The sequence below is a fragment of the Salmo trutta genome, chromosome 14 (assembly GCF_901001165.1).
Source record: "Salmo trutta chromosome 14, fSalTru1.1, whole genome shotgun sequence".
Lineage (NCBI taxonomy): Eukaryota > Metazoa > Chordata > Actinopteri > Salmoniformes > Salmonidae > Salmo > Salmo trutta.
Window position 1 is genome coordinate 71,291,533 of NC_042970.1, and position 12,194 is coordinate 71,303,726.

At 42.2% G+C, this 12,194-nt stretch overlaps 1 protein-coding gene across 3 annotated transcripts in view; it reads right to left on the reverse strand.

The window, feature by feature from the left end:
- Positions 1–11,849, reverse strand: part of LOC115147266 (girdin-like) — a 28,961-nt gene extending 17,112 nt beyond the window's left edge. For 2 of the 3 annotated variants that reach the window (XM_029689413.1, XM_029689411.1), the window contains exons 1-8: positions 10,910–11,703; positions 10,711–10,802; positions 8,216–8,321; positions 5,803–5,872; positions 4,906–4,964; positions 4,583–4,666; positions 1,113–1,232; positions 398–567 (exon numbers count right to left, since the gene is read on the reverse strand). In XM_029689413.1, coding sequence (XP_029545273.1) covers positions 398–567; positions 1,113–1,232; positions 4,583–4,666; positions 4,906–4,964; positions 5,803–5,872; positions 8,216–8,321; positions 10,711–10,802; positions 10,910–10,972 — 764 coding nt within the window. In that variant the 5' untranslated portion in view covers positions 10,973–11,703. Of the gene's footprint in view, positions 1–397; positions 568–1,112; positions 1,233–4,582; positions 4,667–4,905; positions 4,965–5,802; positions 5,873–8,215; positions 8,322–10,710; positions 10,803–10,909; positions 11,704–11,724 lie in introns of those variants that run through there. The other variant, XM_029689412.1, reaches the window with a different exon arrangement.
- Between the last annotated feature and the right edge of the window lie 345 nt (positions 11,850–12,194).

Here is a 12,194-nt window from a genome sequence, read left to right on the forward strand (position 1 = left end):
CTTAATAGAATTTGCTTTCAATTAATTCTTAAAAAAATAAAATAAATGATACTGGAACTAGTTGGTCTTATTCACGCTATTTCAAATGTGCTTTTGAGTTCTTTAAAGAAGGCTTACATACAGTATATCCTCTAACGCTGGGTTAGAGAAATGACATACGTATCCTCTAAACAAAATGAGCAGTTGGGTGGAAGATGACTCAGAAAGTCCTGAAGCAGTACTGCACTACTGTTAAAATGACAGATTGTGCCTTTCAAATACATTTATGCTTAGCCTGCATTCGAAATCTGTTTATGTCGTCTTGCCAACACCATTGCTGTCATTGTCATGCCCAGGTTACTTTATGACCACTGAGTGGGAGGGTTGGGACTGGGAGTGTCCTTATCTGACTACTCACAGCTCCTGGCGCAGCCGTCTGACCTTGGCCTTGGAGTCGGCCAGCTCTACAGACAGGTGCTGGTGGGATGCCGCCTGCTGTTGCATGCTGGGACAGTCACTGGGGGACTGGGCGCTGGGCGGAGAGGGTGACGGGGTGGACTCTCTCTCCTGCATTAGCTCTAAAATAGTCTGGGGTGGGGAGGAGAAAAGAACAGGGGGAGGAAAGATGAAAATAGGACAGGAAATGACACTCCCTATCTTCACCTGTCATTTCAAGTTCAACTTCCTCCCTTTCAATTTCCTCCATTTCAAGTTCCTCCATTTCAAGTTCCTCCATTTCAACACAGATCAATATAAAAAGTAAATCACGAACTACTGCTATAAAAGCCTAGTAAGACAATGCTCAAAGATATTCCATTGAAATACATTATCATCAAATTACATAATATTTTATGGCACAGCAATATCTTGTATGACTCAGCAAGGTCAAACCTATAAACACTGTTCAGTATGTCAACAGTGGCCCCTACCTCCAGCTGTGTGTCTCTCTGGCCAACTAGGCCTACCTAAGGATAACATAACACATTCATAACCCTTCATAACCCCTCCATAACCCATTTATAACCCCCTACCTCCAGTTGTATGTCTCTCTGGTCCACCAGGCCTACATAAGGATAACATAACACATTCATAATCCTTCATAACCTCTCCATAACCCATTTATAACCCCCTACCTCCAGCTGTGTGTCTCTCTGGTCCACCAGGCGTCTGAACAGGGTCTCCAGGTCCTCAGCGCAGAGCTCGCTGGCCTCCAGCCAATGGAGGTCCAGTACACTGTCCTGACTGTGGGTAACCTGACCAATCACAGGGAGGAACAGAGAGTTGCAGTCACAATGATTTACAGCACCGAAGGTTGGTGAGGACGGGCTCGTGGTAAAGGCTGCAGCAGAATGAGTGGAATTTTATCAAATAAATCAAACACATGGTTTGACACCATTCCATTCACTCCATTCTCCACATATATGTATCTCAAAGCAGTACGTGGAATGATACTGTACATAGGTACCACTTCATAATAAATTACTCTAAAAACATGTTAGTGTGTGTAGTCAAGTATAGTGTAATATTGTGCAGGTCTTTTAGCAACATCTATGTGTGTAATTAGACACATCCTCTAATGTTGCGAAACACCCAGCACATGTTTCAAATGACAATGTTTGGACCATGTTATTGGCAACCAAGTAGGAGTGCCTCTGTGACTAGATTGGCTAAGCGCTTGATGATCGTGCTGTGTAACAGTGACAGAACACTGTGCATCGTTGTCACGCAGACAAGACAACACGTGCTAGAATGTTCCTTTGGTATTCGTTCCTGGGGAATCCGAAAGCCTTTTCATTTAGTTTGCATTGCTTGTGACCTGTTCAGAGTACGTAACATCTAGCACACTGAATCAGGTGACTCAATCCCTGGGCCTATCACACTTACTGTCCAGTTATATGGTCAATCCCTGGGCCTATCACACTTAGAGTAATGTCCAGTTATATGGTCGATCCCTGGTCCTATCACACTTAGAATACTGTCCAGTTATATGGCCAATCCCTGGTCCTATCACACTTAGAGTACTGTCCAGTTATATGGTCGATCCCTGGTCCTATCACACTTAGAGTACTGTCCAGTTATATGGTCAATCCCTGGGCCTATCACACTTAGAATACTGTCCAGTTATATGGTCAATCCCTGGTCCTATCACACTTAGAGTACTGTCCTGTTATATGGTCAATCCCTGGTCCTATCACACTTAGAGTACTGTCCGGTTATATGGTCAATCCCTGGTCCTATCACACTTAGAGTACTGTCCAGTTATATGGTCAATCCCTGGTCCTATCACACTTAGAGTACTGTCCGGTTATATGGTCAATCCCTGGTCCTATCACACTTAGAGTACTGTCCAGTTATATGGTCAATCCCTGGTCCTATCACACTTAGAGTATTGTCCAGTTATATGGTCAATCCCTGGTCCTATCACACTTACTGTCCAGTTATATGGTCAATCCCTGGTCCTATCACACTTAGAGTACTGTCCAGTTATATGGTCAATCCCTGGTCCTATCACACTTAGAGTATTGTCCAGTTATATGGTCAATCCCTGGTCCTATCACACTTAGAGTACTGTCCAGTTATATGGTCAATCCCTAGTCCTGTCACACTAAGAGTACTGTCCAGTTATATCGTCAATCCCTGGTCCTATCACACTTACTGTCCAGTTATATGGTCAATCCCTAGTCCTGTCACACTAAGAGTACTGTCCAGTTATATCGTCAATCCCTGGTCCTATCACACTTACTGTCCAGTTATATGGTCAATCCCTGGTCCTATCACACTTAGAGTACTGTCCAGTTATATGGTCAATCCCTGGTCCTATCACACTTAGAGTACTGTCCAGTAATATGGTCAATCCCTGGTCCTATCACACTTAGAGTACTGTCCAGTTATATGGTCAATCCCTGGTCCTGTCACACTTAGAGTACTGTCCAGTTATATGGTCAATCCCTGGTCCTATCACACTTAGAGTACTGTCCAGTTATATGGTCGATCCCTGGTCCTATCACACTTAGAGTACTGTCCTGTTATATGGTCAATCCCTAGTCCTATCACACTTAGAGTACTGTCCAGTTATATGGTCAATCCCTGGTCCTATCACACTTAGAATACTGCCCAGTTATATGGTCAATCCCTGGTCCTATCACACTTAGAATACTGTCCAGTTATATGGTCAATCCCTGGTCCTATCACACTTAGAGTATTGTCCTGTTATATGGTCAATCCCTGGTCCTATCACATTTAGAGTACTGTCCGGTTATATGGTCAATCCCTGGTCCTATCACACTTAAGAGTACTGTCCAGTTATATGGTCAATCCCTAGTCCTATCATACTTAGAGTACTGTCCAGTTATATGGTCAATCCCTGGTCCTATCACACTTAGAGTACTGTCCAGTTATATGGTCATCTGTAGCACAGAAAGATCTAAAAAAAGCTCCAAAATGGCTCAAAACAGGGCTGCCTGGTTTGCTCTATCCGTATGAATATTATCCAAATGCATCAGAATCTCTCATGGCTTCACGTTCAAAACAAATTACTATCCAGTCTTCTGATATTCTTTAGGAATGTTATATTTTTTAAAAACACACTGAATTTTTCAGTCCAGTTATTACATACTAGCAACACGCATAACCACTAAACCAGACAGGCAAATTCAGGGCAGCTAAAACAACCCAAGCCAAGGACAAATCGCCTTAAATCTACAGTTTTATATAGAGCCATAGCTGAATGAAATTTTTTACCAATCCATATTTCTCAGGCAAAAAGTTAAAAAAAAATAAAAGAACATCTAATGCGATAGACCATATGAACGGACAGGAAATAGAAAGCATCAACTGAATGTTAAATGTGTTTCCTGTCAGGTATTTTAATTATCTGTATTGTCTACTTGTTGAATGTTTGTGAAGTCTTGATTGTGGTTGTTTGTAATATCTTGCTAGTTGGTGTTGGACCCCAGAAGGATTAGCTAGCATTACGGTGTTAGCTAATGTGGATCCTAATAAAAATTACAAAATGACCTATGACCTTAAGTTCCATGTGAACTTCTATTACCTGAGGGAAATAATTACGTAATTTCTCATATGAACTAAATACTATGAAAGGTATTATTGTTCTCCTTAATAAATAAATGTGGGATAAATATGGTATAAAGCTAACCACGTAGTCCTTTTTAGCTCAATTGGTAGAGTGTGGTGCTTGTAATGCCAGTGGATTAGTGGATTTGATTCCTTAGGACCACCCACATGTAAAATGTATTCACACATGCTAAATGGATTTATTTTGTTGCTGTTTATTACTAACAGCCCGGTGGTCATATCGGACCTTTAACGGACTATTGTCAAATTAATGTTTGTAATGCTTTTTTAAAAAGGATAATTATTTAAACCACAACACAGTTTGGTGCATGTCGCTATAAACAGTTTGCAAATGGCTAGCCTGCCCTTGTCATGTCCTCAATGACTAATACTTCAACACAAGATAAATATGCGTGTTACTGAATGTGGAACAAGCTAGCCCGAGTCCCAGATCTGTCTTGCCGACTCTACTGCTGTCATTGTCATGCACAGACCAGGGACAAGCGCAACATGGAACGAGATACTGTACCTCTTGGATATGAGCAGCTATTGCTGCTTTCGTGTCAAAGTCGAGGGTCTGGATGCGTTCGACGTACTCCTCTTTCTTCTCACACTGAAAACACAGAGTGATTATAGTAGATTAGGGTCTTAATGAGTGTGTGTAGCCTAGCCTGGGGGACGGACATCCTGTTGGTGAGGTGAAACAGGGGTCCCCCTCAAATCCTCAATTATGAGCTAGCTAAAACAATATTTTTCCATTTTAATTTCAGACACACAAAAGCAAGCAGACGCACCCCCCCCCACACACACACAGTGACACACAACTACACACACCCCTCCAACTCCTCCTACCTGGACAGCACAGCCCAATAAGAGAAGAAGTAATTTCTTCATTTCCTCCAGACTTTGCTCTGAGGAGAAAACCCCCAAAATACAACCCCCACATTAAATTCAGATTAAAGTCAATGATTAAAGGAGATTCAGATGTAGTCTAACTTGAGGCAGGCTGCTGTGTGAATTTGGGTCACTCATCAGGCCAGAGACTGTCACAAAGGCTAGCACGTCTATCAGACTAGTGCGCTATTGAATTACACATCTTCTGAAGACAGACAGCGAAGGCCCTCAAAGTCTGTCTTATAGGAGTTTTGAGGTCAACTTATAGGGCAGCATTGCAAATGAACTGGTCTGGTTTGAGTTCAGTTCACTCACATTAATAATTATATTATGTCATGGTATGTCATGGACAACAAATGGAAGGATGATACTGCAAACTCTAAGATGGTGTCAATCATCTTACAAACTGTACTTAACTATGCAGCACAGATACAGTTGATATTTCTAGTCTCTCAACAGACGTGTGTGACTGGCAAACCAAGTCTACAGGTAGGATCTTCATTTGACCACTTTCTCATAGAAGGAAAAGAATCCTGCAGCAACAGGAAATGTAAATTATTGTGTGGATTATAATTTATGAACATTTTTGTAGGGGTTGATAAAAATGTTGTTAGGGCAAATCAAGTCTGACATTTTAAAGTGGATATTAGCAACTTTAAAAGCCTTTTTAAACATCGAATACAATAAAAGTTTGACATTTTCGATCAAATGAAGATTCTACATCTGTGGAACTAAAGTAGTACTGTACTTCACATAGAATTCACTGGCCCCCAGTAGAATTTAAAGGGTGTACTGCTCTCCCTTTGGGTTTCTCAACAGAATGTAAAACGGTGTGGGCATGGTGGGCAAACATACCACAGTGAGGAGTCTTGCCAAGCACCAACACGTTGGGTAAGGGCATCATGATCAGCTGCCTCAGAGTCTCCTAGGAAAGAGAGAAAAGGGGGGATGAAAAAGGGAGGGTTGGTACAGAAAAGGACAATGAAAGCATGAGACAGGAGGACAAAAAGCACTGTTGGGATCTGGCCAATGCTATCTGAATGAGTAAGGTTGTGTATGTATAGTCAGGCATTTAAATATGTACACTTGGTGCCAACAGATGGAGAGGGACCAGAATGGCTGTAAGAAATGGGCAGTTTCTTTGGTGCTTCTTTATGCATAACCCTTTCAGCCTATTATGCCAGTGGTACCAAGGCACTTTCCAGTCTGGGGAATTGTTGACCAGACCTGAGTTCAAATAAATGTATTTTCTTTCAAATATGTAGCACATTTTATTTAGCCTGCGTCGAGTGCCAGGTGGGCGGGGTTTGCACTTTAGGGACTATTCCATTGGTTCCATTGTGCCAGGGTAAGCTCAATCAAGCACAGTGAAAGTATATGAAAGACACTAAATACTATTCGAACCCATGTCTCTTTGTTGGTCGCTACAGTGGCTAGCTAGGCTAATGTGGTGTGAATGTGTAGTGCAATGTTTCATTTCCCATTGAGAAAACCAGGGCCCCTCTTTAGTCCAGAAAACAGTAAAGTCCTTAGTAAGAGAGTTCCAGTCTGGCTAGCCATGCAGCTGTGATCCAGTAAAGTCAACCACTGCCATCCAACCAACCAGTCAATTTTTCCAGTGACCGCGACCCATTTCCAGTGAGGAATGTTCAAGGGACTGGGCTCTGGGGTCACTTTGCTTTCCCCCTCGAGCTAAAATCTGATTATGAAGTGAAGTCAATTTTTTTGATTGCTGTTTATAGCAGAGTGGAGAGAAAATCATCTCTTCAACCAGTGATTGGTGAACTACACACAAAATAAGACTTGGATAAATTTGACATAGAGATTACAGCTGCAACGTTGCAGCTGAATATGACAAGAAAATATACCTTTAAAAACCCTGTCAGAAAATGCACAAATCTAAGACTAACACAAACTAGGCCAATTCCATCCCAAAATAATTATGTCTAAATATGATAGAATTTGAATCTGTCCTGAAATGATAGTGTCTGGGAAACAAATTCCATTTAATCTCTTGATCAAGCATTTTAGCCTACATTACTGCAAAGAGAGAGAGAGGAGAGCTACCGTCTTCATTTGCCATCTTAGCATACCTCCCAAATTGCAATCCACTCCTTTTTGACCAGGGCCCATAGGGCATTCTGAGGGGAATTCATTAGCTATCTTGAATGTTCTTGGTGTTTCTTTCCTGTTTTTTTTGCTTAGCAAGAATTAGAAGTGATTGAACTGTCCCTCTGGAATCCAAATCAAACCCTTGGGAAAGTAGATTGCTGCGATGATGAGATTGAACTGGTACTCAACTCTGGTAAACAGACCACAGACCCGTTATATATAAACTACGACAATATCATTTCAAAAGACTATCAGTCTTCATGTATTTTTCTAGATGATATACTGTAATGATACACTATGTGTGCTGTATGATGAGGGTTTGTACAAACGCATGCCTGTAAATAAATACAGATACTAGAATAATTGTGTTTCATACAAACAAACTAGCTAAATACATTCTGTTTCAAAATGATCTCCATAGTGGAAATATAACAATATAAACGTATGTCTCGGCTATCACACATTCACACTGTACCTAATTTTCTAACCCACCAGAAGAAAACCTTAATTCTCTATTTCTCAATCCCTACTGATCTTATGTCTGTATAATTGTTCTGTTTTTAATGACTACAATTGCTTTCATCCAAACCGCAGCATTAGACAGTCGTGACTGAGAGGGACTCTCTCGTTCTCTGTCGTGATCCCACCCAAATGGGTCATTCCAAAGCCTTGTAGGTCTGGCACAGGCACTGCTGTAGCCTGCCTAGCGACACACACTGATTGCACAGATGTTTACATGGTAGATGTGGTGATATTTAGGGCAGTCGTCTTAAGAAGAGCCTGGCTGACAGTCTGGTGGGTGGCCTGGTGGCCGACCAGATCAGGCCGTGGGCCAGATGTGCAGAGAGCTGCTCTCCTCACTTAGAGGGTATAAACCCTTCGCATCATGCATTTCTTTAGACTGTGAGTGTGTGTGTGTGTGTGTGTGTGTGTGTGTGTGTGTGTGTGTGTGTGTGTGTGTGTGTGTGTGTGTGTGTGTGTGTGTGTGTGTGTGTGTGTGTGTGTGTGTGTGTGTTTTTGTGCGTGTCCCTTCCCTAGAATGAATGTGGTTTGACTTGCCAATCTTTCAACGTCAAATGTTCCATAGAGTATAAAAGGGAGGAATGTTTAATGGTGGAAACTTCGCTAAGAGAGAACATCCATAACTGTAACTCACTAGGTAATAGGTTTTGATTTGACGGATGAGAACGGTCAGGTTCAGAATCCTCTGACTGGGGTCGTTGTTCACCTTGTTGACGCTCTGAAGAGTCGCTTTGGGATTTCTGAGGAGAATGAAAACATTATAATAACGTTATAGCAACTCAATTACAACAATGTATTTCAGCTATAGCCACAAAGATGGTAAAGTGTTACCTCTGTGATTACTGAAGGAAATGAAATGACATTACATAAAAATGCTATTTCTACAGCGAAAGAGGTGATGAGTTATGTGGTAAGCCAGGTGCTATAAAGATATAGTACATCTGGCTAAACTTGGCTTTAACTCCCATCAAACCTGCTTCTAGCTCTCTCTCTCTCTGTTTTTCCCTCTTTTTCTGCCCCATTACTTCATTCCCTCTGTCAGGCTCATGGCATGATGAATTCACAGCCAAATGGTAGCTGCTCTCTAGACACAGTATCAGCCTGCTCCACTCTAAAATGGTCCCAGATCTGTTTGCTCTGTCTTTCTAACTCCTATGGTCCTTGACACGTGCGAGTTGGGAAGACAGCACAAACAGATCTGGGACCAGGCTAGCAACACTCCACTCAAGAACCTAAAATAGTCCTCCCTTCACTCATCCACTCCCTTCCCAGCCATTTCAATTTCCCTATCGGCTGGCAATCTGACTGGCACAGTGACCTAAACCTATTTGGCCTCAGCCTCCTGTAACAGATAGGATGTACCCTGGTATCTGTCCATGGTTGTATTCATTAGGCAGCAAATGGAAGCAAACATTCCAAAACAGGGAGGGACTACCTGAACTGGTCCAATAAGAAACACAAATGTTCGATTCCCGTTGCAAAATGTTTCACTACTGTGAGCCCTAATGAGGATGACCCCACAGTCTCCTGTAGGTCTCTGAGCCACTACTGTCTCCCTCCCTGCCATCTGTCTCGCTCTCCACATAAAACTAAACACTATCAACAAGCCCCTAATCCAGAGGGTCTCCATGCAATCCAAGGGATTATCCTAAACCTAACCCACCGGCGGGCCCCAGCATTGTGTGTGTGTGTGTATGTGAGTGTGTGTAATTAGTGTGTGTGCGTGTGTGTGTGGGGGGGGTGTATTGTTTTTTTAGCCAGACTGTGACAGATGCTCTTATCCCCAAGAAGACAGGATATATATATATATATTTTAAACCTCTAGTTATTTGGGTCCCTTCAAACATAACTTACATTATTAGTCCTCGATATTGATATTATACACCCAAAAAGTCAGGTACCTCAGGTTCAGAACTAGGCTATGTCTACCCATAATAAAAGTTGTTCTATGGGGTTATTGTGCCTTTTCATTGGACAGCCTGGGTCTAACAAACCCCCAGCCACACTAATGACTGTCTATCAGAGGGGTCATCAGTTTGTGATGATTAGGTGGGTGATGATGATAATTCTCCCAGCCATAAGGTACCCCAACAATAAGCTACTCAATAAGCTCTTGAAGACATCCTTTAAGACTTTGATGGCTATGGACTTCACACAAAAACCTATTTTGGCCCAGATCTGTTTTGTAATGTCTTGTCAACTTCGTCGCTGCCATTGTCACATCAGCAATGGAGCTGGAAAGACTGCACAGAGTCATCTGGGACTCAGGCTCGACCTTTTCTGGAAACCAATTAGAAACGTTACAGTACATATTCTTGACCGAGACAGATAGACGACAAAGAGCTCCTTCAGAGCGAGTGAGTGACAAAGCACACACTGTTGTGCAGCATCGACTAGTCAACAAGAACTTCAGCAGCTCTGTGCTGTACTAGTAACAGCTGTATCCACTAGCCCACACGCAGAAACAGACAAGAACACAACTTCATTCTGAAAACACAAAATGTCAGGCAGAATGACCCTAACCAACCCAGCACAACTCAGAGCTCTAAAAATAGCATTCCCAAAATGCGGCTAAATTCTGAGAGGACTGGAGTACAAACAGGTTAAGTGTTATATCACTTTGTACATACATTTATTTTTGATTGAAGTTGGCAGAAGAACTCACTCTAATTATAGCATGCCCAAATGGAGTCAAAATAGCCTGGTCCCAGATCTGTTTGTGCTCTTCCTATCTCCACTGATGTCATTGTCACACCAAACATGACAAGGAGTTAGCATGATAGCAGAGAGACTGGCACTCAGATTATAGTCAAAATACAACCAAGTTAAATAGCCTATAATTATGTAACATATCTCGTTATTAGCATGGATGATCACAGCAACATTATGAGCAACATTGTACCTTGCTGTCAGATGAGCAGAAGCGGTTGATGAGCCAATCATTGACATGGGCTACTGGGTCAAAATGTGTCAAATTCCAGCTACACTAACTGTTTTATCTGGACAGCGCTGCTCATGAACTTGGATTAGGCTACACCAGGCCGGCATAGAGCCAACTTCCTTATTGGCTGCAGTGCATAGGGCAAAATGTGCAACTAAACAAAACAAAAACAGACAGACAGAACTTACATTTGAATCATGATCTTGTTCAAAACTACCCCATCCAGTAACTCAGAATAATCCAATGTCATGTTCCCATCGTTTTGACCAAATGTCTTCACCTAAACAAAACCAAAAATAAAAACATCATTATTTGTTTATTAATAGGAAAATCAACGCCAAGGACATTTATCATAGCTACATCATTAACATGTAGAAGGGTACTTACCCAAATGACAAGCGGGCTGAGCATAAATTGCTCTCGATGGGGGAGAAAAACCTCGCTTTCCATCTTGATCGATGTCCTTGATGATTGATCGATCCTTTATCAGCAAAACATATTGGATTTGATGATGACTTCTGTAGACGTTAAAAGAGAGATCGTTTGCTTGATAAACACAGAACACTATTTATTCAAACATTCGTCCTATCCCTAGATGTGAATGAAACGCAGGACACAGCCACTGTCATTGTGGAAAAGCCTGCAGCATTTCTGGTGGTCGGCAGGGATCCCGTCGCTTTAGTAAAACTATTTGAGAATTCAAGTAGCTCCCTGCTGCAGCCGCAGTGAGACTGCATTATAGTCCTGTGCGCACTTTTGTCGCTAGTACACAAACTAACATGCTACATCATTTGTTTTGAAAATATGTCGATATGTAGCCGTGGACACGCATTGTTCAAAAAAAATTCCATTGGCATTTCCCCCGCAAATGTATTATGTATCCTACATCCCTTGGAAGGTCCATTCCCTGGTGCTGCAAAGGCATCTGCAGGCAGTCAGGTGGCACACACCTAACGTTACGTCCCTCTTTCTCCCCACTCCTCACTCTCTTTCCCGTTCAAAAACACATGCACGCGCGTATCAGAATCCACTAGCTACAATTTGACGTTCTGTCACTCAACGTACGAGTGACGCAGTGCCGGGAAATTAGCTACCTACGCTAAGTGCAAAAAAGTTACAATGATCTCTCACTCTGAATACATTGTATCTTTGCACCGGTCCGTATCTTTGTCATGACAAAACGAGACTGATAACACACTAACCTCAGTCAAACCATCGCACATCCCTGATGCCACCACCCATATCAAATAATCCCGAGTTAGTGATAATCCGCAGGAGCAAAAAGTGCCAATAGAGCGGTCTAAAATATCTATCTTTGACCGTGATCTGTTGCCATGACAACGGCACCCACCCCACCCTCTCTATCCCTCCTCTCCTCATCACTGGGAGGGGGCAGGTCCTTTTTCATCACAAACACAGGGATAATGCTGAAGCCACGCAACACTTCACTAGAAGAAGCAGGAATGGAAAGCAAGTTTCCCATTCCATATCACCACCATAGGCTACATAAAGGCTATTCCCTAATAACAAAATACAATTTGGACAGAAAAAGAGCAAAACATGGTATAGCGCAAATTGAGGGGATACATAAACTGCAATCCAAATCCCCCCCCCAAAAAAACTATCACAAACGATAGGCCCCATTATATGTTTATAGCAATTTACAACACGA